This window comes from Culex quinquefasciatus, chromosome 2, assembly GCF_015732765.1.
Source record: "Culex quinquefasciatus strain JHB chromosome 2, VPISU_Cqui_1.0_pri_paternal, whole genome shotgun sequence".
Lineage (NCBI taxonomy): Eukaryota > Metazoa > Arthropoda > Insecta > Diptera > Culicidae > Culex > Culex quinquefasciatus.
In genome coordinates, this window is record NC_051862.1 from 130,348,675 (window position 1) to 130,372,633 (window position 23,959).

Consider the following 23,959-nt stretch of genomic DNA (forward strand, 5'->3'; position numbering starts at 1 on the left):
GGTGCAAACGTTCTTCAGGGCGGGGCTTGTCGATAAAAGCTGAGGGACCTCGCGCTCGGCTAGCCAGCGTAGAAATGGGTCACCAAAGCTCGGCAGAGCTAACACCTTCCAAATGCCTATGCGAGTTATTTGTATGTATAGAATGAAGATCTAAAAATACATGGAAACAACTCAATTTGTAAGAAGCGACCGCGTGGTCCCGTTTGGTTGGTTGCACACACACACACACACAATGTCTCATCCACAGCATCCGATTGCTTGCCTTAAGAGTAATATATAACACCTTTCAACTAAGACTATGATTTTGAGACACATCATCATCTTCTATGATGAATCCTGACCAAGCACCCTATCCTACTAACAAATTTTCAGGTTCCTGGCGCTCGTGGGGTGTAAGCACAGAGTAAATCAGCTGCCCTAGTAGCAACCTGCGCTAACTAACATTCCCGTCCCTTAAAATCGAGGTCTACAAACTGACATGTCGGGCGCCGTTGGTGGCCAATGACTGTTACCTATTCGCAACTGATCTAGTTTTGGCAATCATGGTGTTTTATCTTTTCAGCGCATTCATACATGCTGTTGATAAGGGAAACACCACTAGATCGTCGAAACCTATGATCAGAAGTGCTGAAAGGATGTTACGGTTCTGTTCAGCAACGGAGGGTCTCTCATGCTCATGATCATGCTCAAGTATTCACGAGGAATGTTATCTTAACTCTTTACAACCAAACTTCACCTCAAGATGGGATGGATCCAGCATATAACAAATTTAATCTGTTTTTTAAGTACCATGCTACAAAAAAAAATCGTCAAAAATCAACTTTTCACCCAATTTTCAATCTTAAAAAAGCATTGTCCAGATGTAATAATAAACCTAAAATATGACCAAAAATCGATTTTTGTCACTTTGGTTCAACTCTCAAGGCAGATTTAGATTCAGTGGGCAAAATTACATTTAAAAACATATAGCTGAACAATTTTCGAATTTCGTTAGGGTGGTCCCTTACACTTTTTCTTTGTAAATTAGACATTTTCAAATGAAGATATCTCGAGTTTAAACAAAAACACCCCTTGGACTTTTTCAGTATTTGTACACCCAAAGGAAAAATATATCTCAAAATCTGCAACATTGGATTTGCTGCAGAAAATGCCATATTTTATAACATTTTTTGCAGCAAGCCCGTAGATCATTTTTGCCCGCGTGTAAAAATTTCAGCGATCTGCAGTTCTCACCAACACATATAATAGGGGGATGGCGTCGCTATTTTTAGACCACGTTTTCCACTTTTTCTCATCGAAACCGACTACTTTATCGACTTCATTTTGCTGGGCGAGATAGGACGCCGTCTATTTTTAGACGATGACTCAGCACTTTTCCACTTTTGCACCTCAAAAAACCAGGTGGCAGCACGATGTAACGCCACGTCCCTATGCTGGCCCGTCCCCGAGCAACACTCCAAAGAAGAGAAGCATATGTTGGTGCTCTTTCACTCACTTTTTATCAAGCGTCCATGGCGCGGTGGTAGCGTGTCGGATCAATAACCAAGAAGTTGGTGGTTCAATCCACGTTCTGCTAAGGGTTTTTTTTTTTGTGAAATACAACCGTCGGTAATGTCGATAATTGTCGGTAACGGGCAAAAATGTCATACTCCTATATCGCAAAAAATGCATGAGGACAGATTTCATGCAGATTCTGATATACTTTCATGCCGCCATGCATCACAATCATGCGACTGCCAGTTGGGTGTAGTGCTAGATCTCCCCTTTCGAATCCAACTTGGCGCTTAATTTTAGCCAGCGACTGATCAAGATATTAAGGTTTTAGATTTAAATCTTTTTTGCCTTAAAATGGCTGTAACTGTTGACCCTCAATTCCAAATTGATTTGTCAAAAATTAAAAATGTTTGTTTTTTAGAGCTTTTAAAGTGCCTCCAACATCAGTTTCTCAAACACTCAAATCTGATGTTTGGTGGTTGCTTAGAATCCTTTCTATAAATTTGGTCACACACAGAAAAAAAATGATGGTAATATTCATCAGGAAATGGTGACAGATTTTGTGGCAAAAAAATGATTAATTTTACCCCAGAAAATGATGAATTTTCATCAGTTATTGATGAATATTCATCAGGTTCACATTTTTACACATTTTTTATGTAATATTACTCAAAAATAGAGTTAATATTCAACCTACCAAATTTTCAACATTCCTAAATTCAACTTTTTTTTCTGTGCACACATCCACACGCAAAATGAGAGCTCAACTGCTTAACGTAAGTCACCATCAATATCTTTTTAGTTGCACTAACGTTTTTAAAGCGCTTAGGATATGAAATTGCTTCCAACTACCGGCAAAATGTTCTTTTGAACATTAGTATGTCACTCACTTGAAAAATAATCACGAAACATGTAAATAATTAGCAAGCACCATCAAAAAAATAAACGCGCGAAGTTTTTTGACTTTTGAATTTTGACGACCCATTCTAATCGAAGGCTGAAGAAAACCAAACGATAAGCGAAAGCAAATAGAGAACAAAGGGTGACCACCAACACCACCAGCAGCGCCTGTTGGAGTGAGCCAGTGATGCCAGGAAATTGTCTCTATAAATGCTACAAAAGAGCGCTGGAAGAAAAAAGAACTAAGCTGAAAATAGGAAAATGGGCGTGGCCCAATGCATTCTCGACCGATTAGAATTTATTTGAGAAATGTTTTTTTAAATGCTTGTAAAAAGAATAGAATAACTTTTAGTAGAAGTGAAAATAAACAGAAATGTTCACAAAAAGTTGCCCTCCTCGTTGGTGTACTTGGTTTTAGTAAATTTCAAGGAACATTCCAGATTATCCAGCATTATTCAAACACGACCGCCTATTAGGCTTTAAATGAGTATATATCCCCTAGATTATGGAATAAAATTTTGGTGTCTTCGACAAAGTTACTTGAATTGGCAAGCCCAACAACTTTCTAGAAGATAAAAACAAATCCCAAAAATATTCCTGAATAGTACGATTTAAAATCACCCTGATCGTGAACCACCCTAATTTTCAACTAACGACTCTTCTGAAGACACCAAAGCTGCTTCATATTTTTTTCTGAAAATGTATTTTCCACTTATTGTTGCGATCTGGACTACTGTGAATTGGAAAGAAGAACTCTAAAAATTTAAGACAATTTTAGGGTTGAAAGTGTGACTTGTTTTATGTAACTAAAATCATTTTTCTTGTGTCAACTTTGGTTGTGTTTTTCACTAAAATTTTTTTTATTATATGTTAATAATAAGTTTGCAGTTATTTTTGTATTGTCGCAGATTATGCCTCTAAAATAACATTTTTCGTCACAAAAACGATATTTTTCGAAAAATCATAACTTAGTGCCATTTCTACTGATTTTAGCTGTTGGATTGGACGCTAACGAACGGTGATCATTGAGGTTTTCTAAGATAAAATAATATGAAATTTAAGAAATTTAGCTTCACATTTCATGAAGCTTCGTATGAAAACATAAAATGTTTGGAACTTGTTCTCGGGTCCAAATAGCATATTTAATAACAATATTTTTATTGTATTCCACGGAAATTGTGGATAACATATCAAGAAATGGTGAAGTATTATTTTCATTAACATTCCGAGGCACGATTTTTTGAACAAATGACCTTTACTTTTTTGGCCACTAAAGTTTTGGTAATTGAATAACGCAACGCAAATAACGCCTTATTGATTTTCTAGTTGCTGCATATAAAAGAATGAGCATTCACGCAGAAAAAAAGGCATATTTGAATCAACAAAACGTTTTGTTGTGTGTGTGTGTATGCAACCAACCAAACGGGACCACGCGGTCGCTTCTTACAAATTGAGTTGTTTCCATGTATTTTTTTTAGATCTACATTCTATACATGCAAATAACTCGCATAGGCATTTGGAAGGTGTTAGCTCTGCCGAGCTTCGGTGACCCATTTTTACGCTGGCTAGCCGAGCGCGAGGTACTTCAGCTTTATCGACAAGACCCGCCCTGAAGAACGTTTGGACCAATCGGATTCAAACGTTATTTAGAACTTCCGAACCCTTGTCAAATGGACAAGGACCCAGCGCGTATATAGTTGATAGTAACAGTATTCCTAATTCCAGTCATAGCTCACCTAAGTCGCGAAGGCATAGTGGTTAGCATTTTTGCTTACCCTTCCATAGGACGGGGGATCGAACCCCGACTCGAGTGACTTTGATTTTTCGTTCATATTCAGAGTTTCAAGATTTATATTTCCTATACTTTCTCGTTGGGAGCAGATGGGAATTGAACCCAGAACCATTCGTTTACAAAGCAAACACCGTGACCAGTAAGCCACGGCAGCTCCCTTGAATCAACAAACGTTTTGTTGATTTGAAAATCAAGATTTTTGTTGAATCAACGCTAAACGTCAAAGCTACTTTTTCAAAACAACAAAATATTTTTGTGGAATCGAAAAAATCAAGTTTTATTTCAACGCAAAATTGGCGTTGATTATATTCAACAAACATTTTGTTGAATCAAACCTCGTACAGGCTCGTACAGGGGGGTCTCGTGGAGCAGGGGTAGCGGCTTCGGCTGCCGATCCCGATGATGCTATGAGACGCGGGTTCGATTCCCGCCTTATCCACTGAACTTCTATCGGATGGTGAAGTAAAACGTCGGTCCCGGTTTCTCCTGTCTCGTCAGAGGCGCTGGAGCAGAAATCCCACGTTAGAGGAAGGCCATGCCCCGGGGGGCGTAGTGCCAATAGTTTCGTTTTTTACAGGCTGGTTCTACAAAATATTTTTCTGCGTGTTGTACATAAATAAATAAGTACACGATAAAGTTCAAAGTCTTGCCATGTTTTTTTTTTGATTTCACTAAAATGTTGATTTGATTTTTAAATCAAAAATAAAAATAAGGAAGCAACTCTCAACAAGTCTAAACTCAATTAAAAATAATCATCAAACATTTGCAAAATCATGAGAAAGAATCTGCACTTTTACAAACTTTTATCCGGTAGTGTACCAAACCCAAACAGCAATGAAAGACTGGCAAGTCCCTCAAGCTATTGCCCACACCCCAGGAAGCAAAAGTTGAAGACACGAGAAGAAAAACTGAAAACGCAACAACATATTATGCCCGCCCAAAAAACCGGAACGAGTCCCCACCGCAGCTTATTTCCTCCCACAGAAAATGCCCCAGTGACGTACCGGTGACAAATCACGATATTATTTTTTTTATTATTGTTTCACGTTCCGCTCCCACGTGCCAAGGAGGGGTGGAATGTCGGTACATTATTTTTTTAATGAAGAAAAAAATAAACAGCTGAAGTCAAACGACAAACGGGAAACTTTTTATCTGTCAATCTAAACTAGGTAAGTCGCGGTCCCTTCGAATGTCTGTTTGACCTTCCGCTGATTTATTTGGTTGAAAAGTTTTTCTGACATTTCATGGAAAAATAAAACCACGTTGAACAGGTTGCTCTATGACATTTAGATGCGATGGGGGAGAGGATATAATGATATTCAAGGTTCTGTTGCGAAGTAAACACAAACGTGAGTGAGTATAACCAAAATGCTAAATTTTAATAAACAGTTTTGTAACATAAATTTCAAACCAGTTTTCCAAATGGCAAAAAACGGTGTGAATGTTTTATTAGACTATTTGTTAAAACCTAAGTATCACAACACCTCATCACGGAAATGAAGTTTTCATTTGAACTAAGGAGACAGATAATTCTCTGCATTAGGCCTAACGATCTTCACGTCACTGTCACGACGAAGAGAGACAAGATACCAACAACCGCCTTATTAGCGGGGAAATTGAAAAAAAGCTATTTCCGTTCCATCAGTTTCTTACGATTAATACCCATCAATCATTTTAATATCTTTCATCATTAGGGTGCCCAGAGTCTGGGCCCATGAACATATTTCTGTACAGATTTAAATCTTGACTATCAATGAGTAAATCTTATCCAAATTCTATCAAACTTAGCACAGTGGTTTGGAAAGTTATGAAAATACTAATGATTTTTTATGGCAACCCTATTCTTTATGTATTTTGTCATTCGAAATCATCACAAAAAGAAAAGTGTTGATCATAAAACGCCTGCGGCTTAATTCACGGCGTACCAAAATAACAAAACCTTTTTTTAAACCACGACTAAATCAACAGGGATTAAGATCCCACCCAAAAAACGGCTTATCCGGCTAATCAGCCAAAAGGACATATGTCCTGCCCGGTGCTCGTTGAGGCACGTTCCCGGCGTTCTTGTCAGAACGTATTACGGAACCGTGCTAATAATCATAAACCATAACCCACGTCGTTATCGCCGGCCATAACTTCATCACAGTCACCCAGCGAGGAGCTCCTTTCTGGCTTGTCTAGTTATCCTACAACACCCTAAGCCGGCGGTGGAGCCTGCAGCCCGTGAAGCTCCGGTACGTGATCCATTTCATTTCCCGTCGACGGTTGTTCACGGTTTAACCCTTTTTCCTGGGGGGGTTGTCATACCGTAAGCTGGAGTGCATTGGCAAACACGTAACACGTTTCATTTGAAAGATAATTCTTTATATTATGCCCGAATTCGAAATCCTGCTTGAGTCGCTTGATATTCTTCAAAGTTTATTTCACCCCCGACAAGAGTAAACTTTAGAACTAGAATTTCAACATTTCCTTTCTGTCACAATTCCCATCCACTTCACAGTAATCCTGGGTTCTAAGCTCTGAGCGCCAGCCCTGTCACGAGTAATTTAAACCGACCAAGCTTCCAAAATGCACGCCGCTGTTGCTCGTGAACCCAAAGCTCGCTCGTTTCAGTATTTACCCAACTCTTCCCTGGTAAACATCGTACTTAGGAGCAGCCCTTCTCTGTGCACACAGCTAAATTCCTCCTCGGCGCCTCGTTGATGATGGTTGACAAACATCTTCCTGGCGCCCCCAGTTTTACGGTCCGAAGGACACCATCCAAAGTGACGGGTAAAGCAACTCGCGCGACGAAATGTCAGTAAAATGTGTAAAACTTCCGTCAACGGGACAGACTGAAGAAGTTGGTTCGCTTTATATTGGTTTTATCAGCAATTTTTGAAGAAGTATGGAAAGTGGCAGCACTCGAAATGCCAAGGCGAGCATTGCAGTGCAATAAAAGGGTAGTAAAATTTTTGCTGCCACTGCTCAATTTGATTGCAACAAGTTGATGGCTTGTAAAGTTAGCTGATAAAGCACGAAATGACTGGAGAGTTGCATTAACAGAAATTGCCAGGAGTGGTGCAAATGGCGTGTAAAACAAGAAGAATTTTTAATTTCTGTTTTGAAAGATACCTACTATTTCGACATCGTTGGTGCTATCTTGTCACACCCGCCATTTAACGTTCCGAGAAAAACGCGTTTTAATGTTTGACCTTGAATAAACAAAAACAAAAGCACGCAATGTGTACAATAGCAAACAAGTTTTGTTTGGTTGACCATTATGTGCATTGTCCCGAGGTTTGGTTGAAGTTGGTTGCTGGAATCCCGAGTTATAATTACAAATGTTTATGGTAGTCTAACTTGTACGTGCGTCAAACGCGTTCTGACCTGAAATCCCATTAGCCAGTTGACGCACTTACATTAATTTTCAGGGACTGACAAGATAATTGAAACTACTTTAATATGTAAAATGACAAAAATGCACGGAGTTTTTTCGGATTTCGTTGAATATCTCAGGATTGAAATCGAATTTTGGAGATCTGTGAAGGCCAAAAGGTGAGGCATTGTGAGCTGCATAAAATGGCGTTCTTAACTCAAATTGGCCCAAAATGCACGTACGACAAGTAAGCACGATGGCGACGATTTGATATTTTATGGAGTGACTGGATCAGAACATTATAAACAACGATTTTCGTGCAGAACGTTAGGTTTTACCAATTAAATGACAAGCAGAATCTTAGTTTTTTGCATGTTAAAAATGAAGCGTTTAGAAGAATTGTGTTTTTCTAGGTTGATTGCGATAATTTATCGTTATCGAAATAAGATAATTCTATCGAGATAACCTTATCGACGGTAACTCATTTGAAATATCGTACTTAAATTAATTTATTTCAAACAAATTTTGTTAAACGTTTTAAACTTTCACTAAAATGTGGTAAATTTAAAATTTTACCGTAAGCTTCAAAATAGCGTTTTTTTTTAATATTATGTACTTTTCTCCTAAATTACTTAAAAAATATCTGAATTTTTAGAATCCGAAGTTTTTTTATTAGGTCCATTAAACATAATTTTCAGTTTTTGGGTTTTTGATGTTTTTGAATACTTATGACTCAAGGCGGTTCTAAAAAAACCAAAACGCAAAAACAACATTTTCAAAAAAAGTCAAGAAATGATGCTTTGTTATTGTAATCATTTATTATATCACCTTAACTTCCTACGGTATTAGGATCCTTGTCGACCTTAATGAAAAACATTTTTCATCGAATCAAAACGATTCCGGAAAATTTGCAGATTGTATGGGAAAAGTTAGGTAAAATCAAATTTTGACCACAGGAGCAAATAAGCAAAAAATAGCTTAATACGTCAACAAACATAAAAAAAGACAGAACGAAGTTTGTCGGGTTAAGCTTGTTTTTTTTATATAAAATAAAGGTTTCTTACTAACTAACAAATTTTCACCATTCCGAAAATCTCCATACTAAATCCAGGTTTCGTGCTAACTGTTTTGACAGCTAGAAAAACCCACCTTACTTTATCTAATCTATATACTTTGGCTAACAACAAAAGCACTAGCAATCAAATGGTAGCCCATACCCAGTCACGACGTTCTAGCATGATTCTAGCAGAGTTCTTACAGAGCTGGATATTCTTTCAGCATTCTAGCAGAAATGTTCCACCGTTCCAGCAGGATTCTGGCAGAACCAGCTCTGCTAGAACATTTTGTGACTGAGTGGGGCCATAGCAAATCAATTTTTTGGTTTAAAATTTTCATTTTTTTCGCAATTTTAAAGATACATTTTTGAAAAATCACTTGAATGGTGAGGCTGATGGCAATTCATATCATATTAGTGGAGATTTAACTCTAAATAGAGGGTGACGAGCGGGAATTCCCGGGGAAAAAATTCTGGGAAATCGATGATTTTTGGACCTCTCGATTCCCGGGATATTCGGTCGAGACTCCCGGGAAATTTAAAATTTATCAATATCGAAGCAAAATAATATAAACAATCAGAAAATTATTTTTTTTAATTGTTCAGAACATTGGATGTTTAAAATCGAATAAACCAATGCTTTTCTTATCATTTTATTCAGAAAGGGTAAAATATAACTCCAGTTTTTTTTTAATTCTCAGTCCCTATGTTTATTTTGCTGTATTTAAGGTAATTTCCTTATTTAATGTCAATAAGTAATTTTATGTATCACGTCAACCTCAAAATTCAATTATATTTTGGAAAAAAAACTCTGACAATCTTTGTAAAGCTGTGGACCACCAATTGTGAACATTTGGGTTTTTCTGATAACTGTAAATGAATTAAAAAAAATTATATTGTTGTTTGGTTATAAAACTTAAAGAACAGATTTAGAAACCGAATCAGAATTCTGTATATTCAAAAATACAACAATACAATACAATACAATACAATACAATACAATGTCTTTAATAAAACTAATAATAATTATAATAATTCTCTACCAACTCACACGAAATCGTGAAAAGTTGCCCCGACCCTTCTTCGATTTGCGTGAAACTTTGTCCTTAGGGGTAACTTTTGTCCCTGATCACGAATCCGAGGTCCGTTTTTTGATATCTCGTGACGGAGGGGCGGTACGACCCCTTCCATTTTTGAACATGCGAAAAAAGAGATGTTTTTCAATAATTTGCAGCCTGAAACGGTGATGAGATAGAAATTAGGTGTCAAAGGGACTTTTACGAAAAAAAAGTTTAAAAAAAGATACTTTTTGCGTTTCTCTTTGTTTCGTCGTCCGTGTCTGTCGCGGGTGACCATGAACGGCCATGACCGATGACGACCAACTTTTTCAAAACTTTTTTTCGTAAAATCGAGACAACTTGTGATGTTTATAAGCAAACCCCTTATGTCTATATATCAAAATTTTTGTAATTGTCTGATCTACAACTTTTTAGAACATTGTTGTACTCTAAAAAATAACCCTGCAAAGTCAGAAAAAACACGAAATTTTAAAATGAAAATTTATGTTCTAAATGAAAAAATGACCCATCTGGGTCAATAAAGATTCGAAAAGTACATTAAATTTCCCATAAAATGACATGTTCAAAAATTTTTACAGTCAAGTAACTTTTTTAGTGTTTTTTTCGATGAAAAATACGTTTTTTTTTGGAATTCTGAGTACGCCATCAAATCGGGCGTCTAATTTTACATAAAAGTCCCTTTGACACCAAATTTCTATCTCATCACCGTTTCAGGCTGCAAATTATTGAAAAACACCTCTTTTTTCGCATGTTCAAAAATGGAAGGGGTCGTACCGCCCCTCCGTCACGAGATATCAAAAAACGGACCTCGGATTCGTGATCAGGGACAAAAGTTACCCCTTAGGACAAAGTTTCACGCAAATCGAAGAGGGGTCGGGGCAACTGCTGTGTGAGTTGGCGGAGAATTACCCATATCGCAAACATCCCGATACTGAGAAATTATATATTAGCTATTTTTTACTTCACAAAAAACTAATAAGAAGTTCATGCAACGAGTTTGTGAAACTTAATTGAAATTTAAAACTACAATGTTGAGTCCAAAAAGCTCAAGAAATGATCTTGATTCAAAAAAAAAAAAAAAAAAGGTAGATATAGTTCAAAATAATGCAGAAACTGTAATTAACGTTTCACAGAATAAGTATGAATTAATTGTAACTAAATTCGTTGAAAAGAAACAAAATTATTGCTTTTCCATTAAAACTATTGCCACTAATAACATAGAAAATAAAAACTCTCGGGTCCCGGGAATTCCAGGGAAATGGCCAAATTAAACTCTTGATTCCCGGGAAATTGAAAATCTCGAGAATCGTCACCCCCTAATTCTAATATAGGCTGTAAATCGATATTGAAAAGAAGTAATTTTTCTATTTACCTTCTTTTGTTATTTTTTTTTTAACGCTAAAACAGTGCGTCCGTATACTGAGATTCGGCATTACACATTTTTCCATTTTATTGGTCCAAATGAAAGTTTAGGATATCCTATTTTAGTTTGACAAATTCGGCAAATTTCAACCCATCAGGATGCATCCAACAGGTCCAATTTGCCGTTGTTCTCTGACACTTCTGGCCACTCTGGAACCAGTTACCGACGGCCCTAACACTTCCGGAATATGCAAGAAACCCAATCATCCGACGTATTCTTAAAATTAAAAGATATGACAATTTTCCGTATTGCCTTTGTTCTCTAACTAAGGAACTGGTTATCGGTGGCCCTTTGGGGACACTTCCGGAATATGAGAGAAACTCTATCATCCAACATAGCAAAATCGAAAGATATGACAATCTAAGGTTATGCTCTGCCTCATTCTGGACACATAGGAACCAGGTTCTCTCATATTCCGGAAGTGTCCCAAAGTATATCTGTAACCGGTTTCTGAGTGTTGAGAAAGGGTCAGAGCACAATGGCATTACGAAAAATTGTCATATCTTTCTATTTTTTTCAGTTATAACTTGGGACTCTAGCAACCAAATTCAACCAAACTTCAGGACAATGCACAGAATGATCTACCACATAAAACGTGTTTGTTATTGTTTAAATTGCATGCTCTCGTTTTTGTTGATTCAAGGTCAAACATCAAAACGCTTTTTTCTCGGAACGTCAAAAAGCGACGTACGACAAGTTAGCACGACGGCGTCGACATGCCTTTAGCATTATTGAGGTTAAGACAGTTTTTATAATATTTGACCGAAATCAGATAGCTTGTGGTCAATATTTGGATACCTTATCGATTTGGAATGAAATACTGGTATCTAATCTAAAAGCATTCTAGAAACCAAAAAGTCTTATCCTTTCTGGTTCATTAGTTCTGTATGAAATGCAAGTGCTTTTTACTCTCCGAACAAACCACTGCAGTCAAATTCAAATGTATGCTAAAATCGAACTCTTACCCAAAACTGTGTCACATAAGATTGTGGTTGAGCTTGAACAGCCTCTTAAAACCACAACTAGGGGAAATTCTCGTATCTTTGGCAGGTTAAGCACTCGCTCCTAACTCCATCCAATTTGCTGATTTTCACTATTTAAACAACAAATTTTGCAAAACATTTGATAGAAACTTGCTTGCTCACTTCTTATTGAGCTATTTATCACTCGATTTCAGTTGAAATCGCTTTTAATGAGCTTTAATTGAATGTCAAAGTTCTGACCTGCCAATATTAGAGGCACGCTGGAATTAGATGCTGTTCCCCTACTGCCGGAGGCCATTCATCTTACTGCCAAAATTCACTTCTCCCGTTTGCAGCAAAAACAAACTCATTTGAATTCCATATTGCCACTTTCCGGTGGGGTTACATGGTGCAGATTCTCCTCGTTCCAAGGCACACACACACACACACTCTGACACATTCACCTCTCGCACATACCAACCCGAGTGCCATCGTCATCTTATGAGAAATGCACCCCGGCGGGAAAATGCGACCTTGATGCAAATGTGTCTTTTCCCTCCATTTAACATAATAAATATTTGGCCACGTTTATCCTGTTCCTCCCTGGCGTTGGCCACCACACAGACACCAGGCCCGGATCCTGTCGGAGGATGGAATTTGGCGCCAAAAACTTGTCCAACTTTTCACTATTAAGTGTGTGAGTTTGTGTATATTTGCTCGAATGTTTGCCCGGGAAAAACTTTGTCGTTTTTACAGAAGCTTCTTCGGTGGGGATAAAGTTTTCCTTTAATTTCCCCTTGCACCATCCCGAGTTCCAAGTTTTGCATGCAAACTACCCAACAAAACTGTCCAAAGCTCGTGGAAAACTTACGCTGCAGTCTTACGGCCCACAGGAAAACGCCACGAGGCAGGGAAAAACTTTTTCCACTGCAAAATTAACAAGCACAAGAAAAATGACGATATTTATTTACGGACGAAATAATTTACGGTATTTATCTTGCTTGCACCTCTCGACAATTATTTCCGTGATGATGCGCGTGCACAAAAAAATCCCACGGGAAAAAAACTGCAGCAACAAAAACCAACTCTACCACCGGAAAACGCGCCAAAACCCGATTGCGATCATCCCGCCCGAAAACGCGAAAAATAACTGGGGATTGGAAGAGCTAATCCTGGCCGTTTATGTTTGCTGCCGTCGTCGCCGCCGTGGCCAGGGCGAGTATTTTGGGCACGCTCCATTCTTCTGCTTTGTTTGGAAGGGGGTGAGGACCGTTCGGTAAGTCATTACCGGAGAATTTGATTTTGTTTTGAACCTGTCAAGTTTTTAGTGATTATGAGACATTTTACAAAATATCATATCAACATCGTCATCATCACATTGGGTCTCTGGAGGGTAAGTCATACAAAAATGCTGCAATTTGAATGACTCAATCTCACCCCAGACCAAATGTCCAAGGACAATAAAGAGTAGTTCTCTACGATTAAGCAATTTTGTTTGAGATTTTTTTTTTTTTTTATTTGTGTGAAGGGTTTTTTCTAAGTTTTTTTTAAATTATTGAAGGAATTTACTAAACGATTTGGTGTCATGAGCAATGTTAAAGGTTATAATCAGAAATTTTAGGAAATAAATAAGTGCACGGAAAAAAATTCATTTAAAGTTGAATTTCAAGAAATAAAAACTATTCAAAAATGAGAGAGAGCACCTTCAAAACTAATATATATGGAAATCTGAGAAAATGTTCAAAACAATTTCTCTCTAGATCTTTGAAAATCGGATATATTTCTGAGATAAAGTCTCATAAAGAATTCAAATCGATAAAAATAAATTTCTCTGAGTGTCACCTAATAACCTTTAAATTTTCGACCGAAGATACCTCAGGAACTATTGGTCCGATTGTAAATGTTAAGAATTTAAACTTGAATTACATTTTCTGATCTAATTAAAACAAATAATTTCAAAATGTTAAAATTAAGTTTAGCGTTTGAAATCTAAAAATCGATAATTTTCCTTATTTCATATTTTAGAGCAAATCTAGGTTCCTTTTTCATAACAACCAATTGCGCCATGTGTTTCCTATGTTAATAGGACATTTCGACTCGTTGCAAAACTTTTTTTGCTCAGCACTCGTCGTATTTATCCAACTCTATAAACTTCGTTGGATAAATGTTCGACTTGTGCTGAAAAAATTTTTTTTGCAATTCCGTCGTGAAACTACTTACTTTTCCTGTCATTCTTGAACGACGAAATAGCCTACTTTTCTGTACCAAAAATAACAGAATCGAATAGCAACACTTTTCAAAATAAATGCTGAAAAGTTCTACTTTTCAGCACTCAAATGGGTGCTGAAAAGTTGAACTTTTCAGCACTTGTTTCGAAAAGTAACACTTTTCAAAAAAAATTGATTTGAACGATGTATTGACAAAATACATGAAAATTTGACATAAAATTTCACTCAGTGTGTGTTTTTTTGGAATTGCAAAAATTGTTGTATGGAACTCGTTGCAAAACTTGATTTTTTCAGCACTCTTCGTATTTATCCAACTCGGTGAACCTCGTTGGATAAATGTACAACTCGTGCTGAAAAAATCCTTTTTTTGCAACTTGTTGCATAAACTACTATTTTGCAATTCCGTCGCGAAACTATTTTCTTTTCCTGTCATTCTTGAACGACGAAATAGCCTACTTTTCTGTACCAAAAATAACAGAATCGAATAGCAACACTTTTCAAAATAAATGCTGAAAAGTTCTACTTTTCAGCATTCAAATGGGTGCTGAAAAGTTGAACTTTTCAGCACTTGTTTCGAAAAGTAACACTTTTCAACATTTTTTTGATTTAAACGATTTATTGACAAAAAAAATGAAAATTTGACATAAAATTTCACTCAGTGTGTGTTTTTTGGAATTGCGAAAAATGTTGTATGGAACTCGATGGAAAACTTGATTTTTTCAGCACTCTTCGTATTTATCCAACTCGGTGAACCTCGATGGATAAATGTACGACTCGTGCTGAAAAAATCCTCTTTTTGCAACTTGTTGCATAAACTACTATTTTGCAATTCCGTCGTGAAACTACTTACTTTTCTTGTCATTCTTGAACGACGAAATAGCCTACTTTTCTGTACCAAAAATAACAGAATCAAATAGCAACACTTTTCAAAATAAATGCTGAAAAGTTCTACTTTTCAGCACTCAAATGGGCATTTTATTTAAAAAAAATGGTAATTCTCCACCAACTCCCACAGCAGTTGCCCCGACCCCTCTTCGATTTGCGTGAAACTTTGTCCTACGGGGTAACTTTTGTCCCTGATCACGAATCCGAGGTCCGTTTTTTAATATCTCGTGACGGAGGGGCGGTACGAACCCATCCATTTTTGAACATGCGAAAAAATAGGTTTTTTTCAATAATTTGGAGCCTGAAACGGTGATGAGATAGAAATTTGATGTCAAAGGGACTTTTATGTAAAATTAGACGCCCGATTTGATGGCGTACTCAGAATTCCGAAAAAACATATTTTTCATCGAATGAAACACTAAAAATGTTTTAAAAATTCTCCCATTTTCCGTTACTAGACTGTAAAAAATTTTGGAACATGTCATTTTATGGGAAATTTAACGGGTCATATTTTTTTTTTCATTTTAAAATTTCCTGTTTTTTTCTAACTTTGCAGGGTTATTGTGTAACAATGTACAACAAAGTTGTAGAGCAGACAATTACACAAATTTTGATATATAAACATAAGGGGTTATAAACGTCACGAGTTATCGCGATATTACGAAAAATTTTTTTTGGAAAATGTTGTTCGTCGTTGATCATGACCGTTCATGGTCGCCCGCAACAGACACGGACGACGAAACAAAGAGAAACGCAAAAAGTAATTTTCTCATAACTTTTTTTTTCGAAAAATCACGATATTCGTGACGTTAATAACCCCTTATGTTTAAATATCAAAATTATTAAAAAACACGAAATTTTAAAATGAATAAGATAAGATAACTAAGATAAGATGACTCTCCTGGGTCAATGTAGATTTGAAAAGAACATTAAATTTCCCTTAAAATTACATGTTCCAACATTTTTTACAGTCGAGTAACGGAAAATGACAGAATTTTTAAAACTTTTTCAGTGTTGTTTTTTTGATGAAAAATACGTTTAAATTAATAATTTTACATACAAGTCCCTTTAACACCAAATTTCTATCTCATCACCGTTTCAGACTGCAAATTATTGAAAAACACATTTTTTTCACATGTTCGAAAATGGAAGGGGTCGTACCGCCCCTCCGTCACGAGATATCAAAAAACAGACCTCGGATTCGTGATCAAGGACAAAAGTTATCCCATAGGATGAAGTTTCACGCAAATCGAAGAGGGGTCGGAGCGATTTCGTGTGAGTTGGTAGAGAATTACCTTTCTTTTGCAAATTTGATTTTGCTTTGAAAATGATTTCAATAAGTTTTTATTCAGATTTTCGATATTATCCTATAACAACACTATTTTTACAATAATTTTATATCTTCTATACCACCACGCTATTAGCTCAAAGGATGTCGTTTTGAGTCCCCATTAGAGACATTAGTTCAAATCAAAATACATAGATAGACATAGATTTTTTCCCCAGAAACAATTTCAAGAGTTTTTTTTAAAGGACATATAAACATATGAAAGAAAATAGCTTATAAAACCTTATAAAAAAATTTGGATTTCTTTTCTAAAAAAATAATTTGAACATTATTTTTCACATTTAAAAATAAATAAATGGGTAAATTTCATAAAGTGTTGTGATAAATAACCTGCCAAATAAACAAGAATTCTAACTATGTTTTAGTATTTAAAAAAAAAAGTTTTTTAAATATTCAATTTCAATTGTATTTTTAATAACATATGTTAACTAATAGTAAAATTTGCCAGAATTCGTTCCACCAACCCAATCCCTGCCGAATTGCGATATAATAGGTCATAAAATTTGTTTTTTTTTTTCCACGACCACCCTCGCTCTTCCTCCATACCCCAGTCCTTTCCATTCGGTAATCAATTCGGCAAAGCAAAGTTTTTATTCCACTCTTTTATTCTATTCCGGGTGGAATCTCGTCATCAAGAAAGTGCTTTCGCCGCTTGCCATTCCTCTCTAACTCTCCGTCTTTTTCTTTCTTTACCTTTTATATTCAGACAGTTATCCTCTGCAAAGCTCCTTATTTGTTGTCCCAGAATGAAGTTCCACACTATGAATAGATGCAGTGATTGTTGATGATGACTAAGACTACGAAACGACAATGAACGACAATGACAATAGTTTTGGGTTGGGCGAAAGCTTCCTGGAGCGTAACGAAAATTGAACTTTCTCACGAGCTGGTGCCGGGTTGGGATGATCAATTTGGGTTTATCGTTGTTGGATAATAATTTGTTTGGTGATGTTTATTATTATTGGCGCATCAAGGCTTAATCCGGAGGCTTCTAATAATTTACCGAAATATTCAATTTCTTAGCAGTTATTTTTTACAATGTTTGGATTAGAGCTGGGACTTGGGAAATGATTTCTCGGGAGTATACAGTAATCTGGCATTTACATGTGGCAAAACGTCCTTTGGTTAAATTCCTTTTGGCCAGTTGTCGCACATGCAGAAAGTACCAAGATGCACAAAGCACATATTTTATCCTGCAAACTTTTTTGGAACTTGATTTGAAGAGTATCTTTTAAAAATAAAGGACAAGTTGAACAAAATACAATTGATAATCCTCAATCTGTTCTTTTTAAACTGCCCAGATCTCATTTCCGGCATCCCTTCACCATAATGAATGAATACGGACAAATCTCCGGTTTCCAAAAGGGAAAAACGACGAACCATAAAGTTCACACAAAAGGCATCCGCATCAACCGAAATAGCTTTTCCACACCCAATCAACCTCCGTTGCATCTTCAACAACCCTCCCAGCATTGTATTGTGCCCCAAAAAGGGAGCGATGCTAATAGAAATAAATAAGAGGATACATAATTTGCTTATTATGGGCCCGTTTCGTACGCCACGCTCGCTGCCAGGTGTTTTACAGGGCTCGCATTGCACAGACGACGAACCTTTTGTGCTGAGTATATTAATAGGGTCGTTTACTCGTTCACTTTATTCACCGTCATCGGGAGGAGCAAAACCGCTATAGAAGCTATAGACTGTAACGACGACGGCGGTGGTGATTTTGGGACGAGTCAAGATTGTCTGTCTGACACGACCAACCGAGGGCGTGCGGTGAAAAGCTGCTTTTACGTGAGAATGAAGATCCCTTTTCCGACGCATCCACACCGCGCCTACTCCCTTCGGAAGGGACAGGGTAGTTTGCAATCTTTTGTGTCGACATAATAGTGGAAAACTCACCTTCACTTGCGGCAGTAGAACGGATCATGCCAGATAGTTGGCGAAAGTTTCTGCGAGCAGACTTACCGGCACCCGGTTGAACAGGTAAGAGTTGAGTAAAGTGAATGGTTTTAAACGTTGTTTTTAAACTTTGGCACTCGATAAACCTAATGGAGTTTGGAGGGAGCATCATACTCTGAGATACTTAGAAGAGATTACACAAACTTGTTTTGAAGAGAGATTTTAGATGGATTTCGAGAGTAAGTACTCTTATCTTAATTATTCGCCCATTGATGGAAAAAGGCAAAGTGTTTCAGGAGCTCATACAAATCAACTTCACCGAGACTCGTGGTGTACACAGAAAAAAATATTTCTGTAAATTTACATTATTCATCATGTACCAAAAGGTATCATGATAAATAATGTATGAGATTTTTTTACGTTTTTGTTTACCATGATCAAATGATCAATTGGTTAAATACCTAGTACTAAAGAAATTACAATTTGAAGAAAAGAATTATGGAGCACTGGTGCAACTACAGGTGCTAGAGCGTTAAATGTGAAAAAATAGAAGACTTTTTGTGGAATGATGTTAGTTTATCGTATAATTTAAATCATGTTGTATAATAATACAAAAATATTATTGAAAAATTACTTTCTATTGTTTGTTCTCAAAAAATGCAAAAATATATTTAAAGCTAGCTTCAAATATTTGAAAACATTGGGTTGTTTGGAGTGAAGCGAACACCAATAACATAATTTCTGCATGTTTTTTTTTTTTCATTTCAATAAACTGGTCACAGAGGCAAGTTTAAATTTCTCATCATAAAATACCAAAATACATTTTCTTGTAGTTGAATGATTTTTTACATGCAGTCTTGCTGTTAATTGATCTCCAAACTTATTTAAACTATTAATGTTGATGTCCTAAACAAATTTTGTTGCATAATATAAATGAAAACCAAGATCATAAAATTTTTCAATAAATTTAAAATTTCCCGGGAATTCCCGGGATTTCCCGGGAAATTGGATGAAAATTTCCCGTTTCCCGGGAAATTTGTAACCCCGGGAAATTGGACGCTCTAAGCTACTTGCTTTAATCGCGGCGAGGTAAACGAAGTTTAGCTTTGTTCGCAGTTTGGATAACTGTTGTCGGCTGTTCTGACGATGTTGGTGGCGTCGATCAATTATGCGGAAAGCAAGAACTTTTTTTCAGGGAGCTTGTTCTGAAAACTGTTTTCTACAATGTGATTGATTCGAAATATTTTAAAATATGATGGTATAATATGGTAAAGAACTGAAAAAAATAATAATTTCAGAAGGCTATTGGGTAAAAAACAGCTTTTTAATTAAATTAACTAAATTTTGCATTGTTAAATACTCAAATTTGCATCAGGGCAATAGGTTGCTGCTTTTTCATGACACATTGTTCAAAAAATGATGTTCAGCTATATTTCGGTGCATTTCAAAGAAAGCTAGAAATCTGGTAAATTTGGTTCGGAAACTTTTTGTTTGTGGTCATGTATTGGTCAAATTTGCAATTTCTGATCTGGCAATTTTCTGGAGAAATATCCTATTAAATAAAAAACTATTTACATAAATTTTGCTTCGGTACACTCCGTAAAATGTCGGAAAAGAGCCCATTTTTCATGGTGCCAAATATCAGGCTTGCCTATTTTATACCTTAATGTTCTCGGAAAAAATACACCGTGTTTTAAGTATTAGGGTTGTAAATTTGATATCAACATGCTTCACATCAAGATTGCCTCATTGTCTCAAAAGTGATGAAAAAGCATATGAGATTAGTTGGAAGCTATTTTCAATATAAATAGTATCCACGTGGTTCATGGATGGCCCATAATAGGGTCTGCTCTAAGTACCATCTAAGATCGCAAGAGGTTCTTTAAGCGTTTCACATCAGCTTTAATTTAAACAATCGAGAAAACATCTACAAGAAGCCACCAACCCCAAAATTAATAATATATAAGCATCTAGATTAGGTCGTTGTTCCTCGACAAAAGTGGATCACTTTGACCTAGGAAAGCAGGGGCGGAAAAATTTCCCTCGAAATCCTCGCAATCTAAACTCAACGAGTCTTCTTTCCGTCAAGTACCTCAAAATCTATTTATTTCCTCCGTGGTGCTGCGCTAGCTTAGGGTGGGAGGGAGTGGGAAAGGTGAAAACGCTTTGACTGAAGCTTTTCCGGCCCAAAAAGAATCTGCTTCTCTAATGCCCCGTTAGCATGCAAGGACAAACCGGAGCAAAATTTAAATTTATAAATTGAGCTGCAGGTTTGAACTCGGTATAAGTGGCATAAAAAAAGTCACAAATAAAATAAACAACAAATTTCTGAATGAGGAGGCGGTTGGGGAAAAACAAGCTTACCGCCGTGTTCCGTCGTTGTTGCGTCTTGAGCGGCATTCCGGTGTCTTGTCCTGACCTGGCCTGTCCTGGTTCTAGGTCGGTCCCTTCCTTAGTCGGAGGCTCGACTTGATAAATTAATTATAGAAGCGCTGCCAAACCACACTCGGAAAAGGCTTTTCCGCCAAAGTTCTATCAATCTTGGCGGTGCGATTTTCCTCGAATTTTCCAGCTAGTTTTCCCTTTGAAAGCCTGGTCGGAGAATTCCGTGATTCACTCGCGTTAAAATAATGTGTTGTTTTGCATATTTTGCGGTTTTCCAAGTCACCAAAAGCTCGCGCACACACCCACACACATACACACAGAGGAGGTCGGAAAAACTTTGCAGACCAGCGTCGTCGGGGGCCTTAAAAAAACGCGACAAATTCGCGACGTTTGAATAAATTTAGAAAATTTTAATCGATTTTTCACCGCGAAAACAATATCAACAACGCAAGGCAGGGTCGACGACGATGACGGTAGGTTTGTTGATCGGAGCTAAACAAAGTGTGCACCTTCGGTCCATCACGTTACCATGGACGCCACCCAGGTAGGGTGAAGGTTGATTGCAGCTCAGTTCGGAGTAACCCAATTTCGGGGCTGTCACTGTCGCTTTTGGCGCCAAAAGTATCGTGACACGGGCTGGTGCGTTGCTGCACGTGACATCATTGAGTAAGGTTGGAGTTTGGAGAGGGGTAGATTATGTCGGTTGCAGCTACACGGCAGATTAAGACTCGAAGGATACACTATTGAGTTTCCGAAACGAAGATATGAAAAAATTATATTAAAAGAATATCACAAAATAAGTAAATGCCTATTTGAAAACTTTAGAGCACAAATAAGGTTAAGGACTGTCATTTCGTGCCTTCCGTTTCATTAGAGCACATAACTTTTGTAAACAAGAGTTTATCCCTCCCACACCTTGTGTAAACTTTCATTTGAGTGAAAGGGATACACTCTTGTTTACAATAGAAATGTGCCCATTTGAAATGTTAGGTTCCATTTGACCAACTAATGACGCATTCTCAGGGCTATGGAGAGGGGGTAATAAGCACCCCCTAAAGGCAAACTGTGATTTCTCAACCATAACAGTATTTCTGTGAAAGAATTTTGTTAAATGTTCTAAAACAACTATAATTCTTCGTCATCCATGTGAAAAACGTGTTAAAATCCCTCAAGATTGTTGAAAAATAGCAAAAGTTCTAAAACATTTTTGATTAATTTCAAACAATCTTGCGGGACACCACAATATTGGGGCAAAATGCACTACAACTACGGGGCAAAATGCATCACAACCATGGGGCAAAATGCACCGGGTAAAAGCTGTTTTCACTAATCACCACTAGATGTCACCGCTGTGTTTACAAAGGAGCATCACAGCGGTGCATTTTGCCCCGACCACGCTTTTTGCGTAAAATTTAATTAAAAATACGTTTTTTTATGTTTTGGACTCTTTTTTCTATAGAATAATGAAGATTATGGCAAAAACTATATCAATAAATGCTTTTTACAGCCGACTCTCTGGCTGTAGATCTTCTCGATATCAATAATGCTCCATGTACCGATGAATTCTTCAGTCCCTTCAAACTGCATACTTCGATTGTCTTTATTCCTCGATATTTTCTCTTGGATCTCTTCCTCGACGGTCCCTTGGATTCTATTTGCTTTAAATTTCTATTCCGGTTGTCAATAATTTTACTTTCTCATGGCTTGCATAGACATTTTTTTTTGAGAAACGAAGCTTTGAAGGGTGTTTGACATTTATTTGTTTTTGTTTGCTGGACGTTGCCATGATTCTCTCCTATAGCTGGTCAGCAAGAAAAAACAAATTTCAATCGAGTCTTCATTTTGCATCATTCTGTAAACTGATGCTTCTCTTCCTCGACGGTCCCTTGGATATTGACAACCAGAGAGTCCAGTGTTGTCCAAAAATCATATTGAAAGTCCAATGAAAATTAGATTAAAACACATTTTAAAGTTTTGCTGTTTTTATCTTACGATGGTCTAATTTTCAATAAAGTGAAGTATTAGCTTCAATAAACTATAATATCATGTTTTCAGGCACTTCGATTAGCATAAAACACCTCAAAACCACCTCTGGAAACCTGAAATACATATTTCCGGTGGTCAGGAACCATTTTTCCACGCAGATCATGTCCTGCAAATAGGATGAATTTACATTTTTTGCAGATACTGCATTAAGAATTTCCGTGTCGTTACAACGCAAGCAAAACACCCTTTTAAGCAATGTTTTTATTGAATATTCATCTGTTAAATTGACGAGAGGTTTTGAAAAAATCGTCAAAAACAACTGTTTAGTTTTGATTTTGGAGGCATTTTTTCCACTGAAGCGTTTATTTTCAATTGTTGTGTAGGCCAGAGTCTTTCGCAATTTTTGGCATTTTGACAATTAAGGCAGGATGGCCACCACGGGAAAAAAACCCGGGAAAACCGGGAAAAAATCGGGATTTTTAACCACCGGGAGAAAACCGGGAAAAAACTCGGGAATTCGACTGAGAAACCGGGAACATATTTTTTGTTTATGTAAAATTTGACAAAAGCCTCTTTTATTTGTTCAATATGTTCTTTTCTCAAATAGAATATTATTTCTGTTATTCTAAATGAAGACTTCGCGAAAACTATGTTTGAATTTGTGTAATAAACTCATGCTTCTTGGCTATGGATGATTTTTTTCTGTTGTATCTGTTCTGTTGTTGATATTTGTACTTGGCGAATTTGTTTTTTTTTTCGGTTCTCAACCTTGGGTACATGTACCCCTGGGAGTACCACGAGCGGCCTCAGGTGGTCCGGAAGACAAACCCCGTAATGGCGGACATTTGTCCCAAACGAAATATTTTATTGTTGATTTTGCTCGGTTTGTTCTAGAGGTCGTATCGAGGTGCTCCGATTTGGATGAAACTTTCAGCGTTTGTTTGTCTATACATGAGATGAACTCATGCCAAATATGAGCCCTCTACGACAAAGGGAAGTGGGGTAAAACGAGCATTGAAGTTTGAGGTCTGAAACACGTAAAAAATATTAAAATTGCTCCCATTCGCGTAAAACTTGATCGATTCCAACTCTCTTAGATGCATTCGAAAGGTCTTTTAGAGCACTTCAAAATGTACTATATACATCAAAGTTTGGTTTGACTT

At 36.9% G+C, this 23,959-nt stretch overlaps 1 protein-coding gene across 2 annotated transcripts in view; it reads right to left on the reverse strand.

Annotated features, from left to right (window-relative positions):
* LOC6031998 (dynein intermediate chain 2, ciliary) overlaps positions 1-21,233 on the reverse strand; it is a 41,353-nt gene extending 20,120 nt beyond the window's left edge. The window contains exons 1-2 of one of the 2 annotated variants that reach the window (XM_038256496.1): positions 13,070-13,246; positions 12,934-12,989 (exon numbers count right to left, since the gene is read on the reverse strand). Coding sequence is in view for 1 of the 2 variants with exons in the window: in XM_038256495.1 (XP_038112423.1) it covers positions 20,790-20,825 (36 nt within the window). In the remaining variant the exon portion in view is untranslated. Of the gene's footprint in view, positions 1-12,933; positions 12,990-13,069; positions 13,247-20,789 lie in introns of those variants that run through there. The other variant, XM_038256495.1, reaches the window with a different exon arrangement.
* Positions 21,234-23,959: the final 2,726 nt, after the last annotated feature.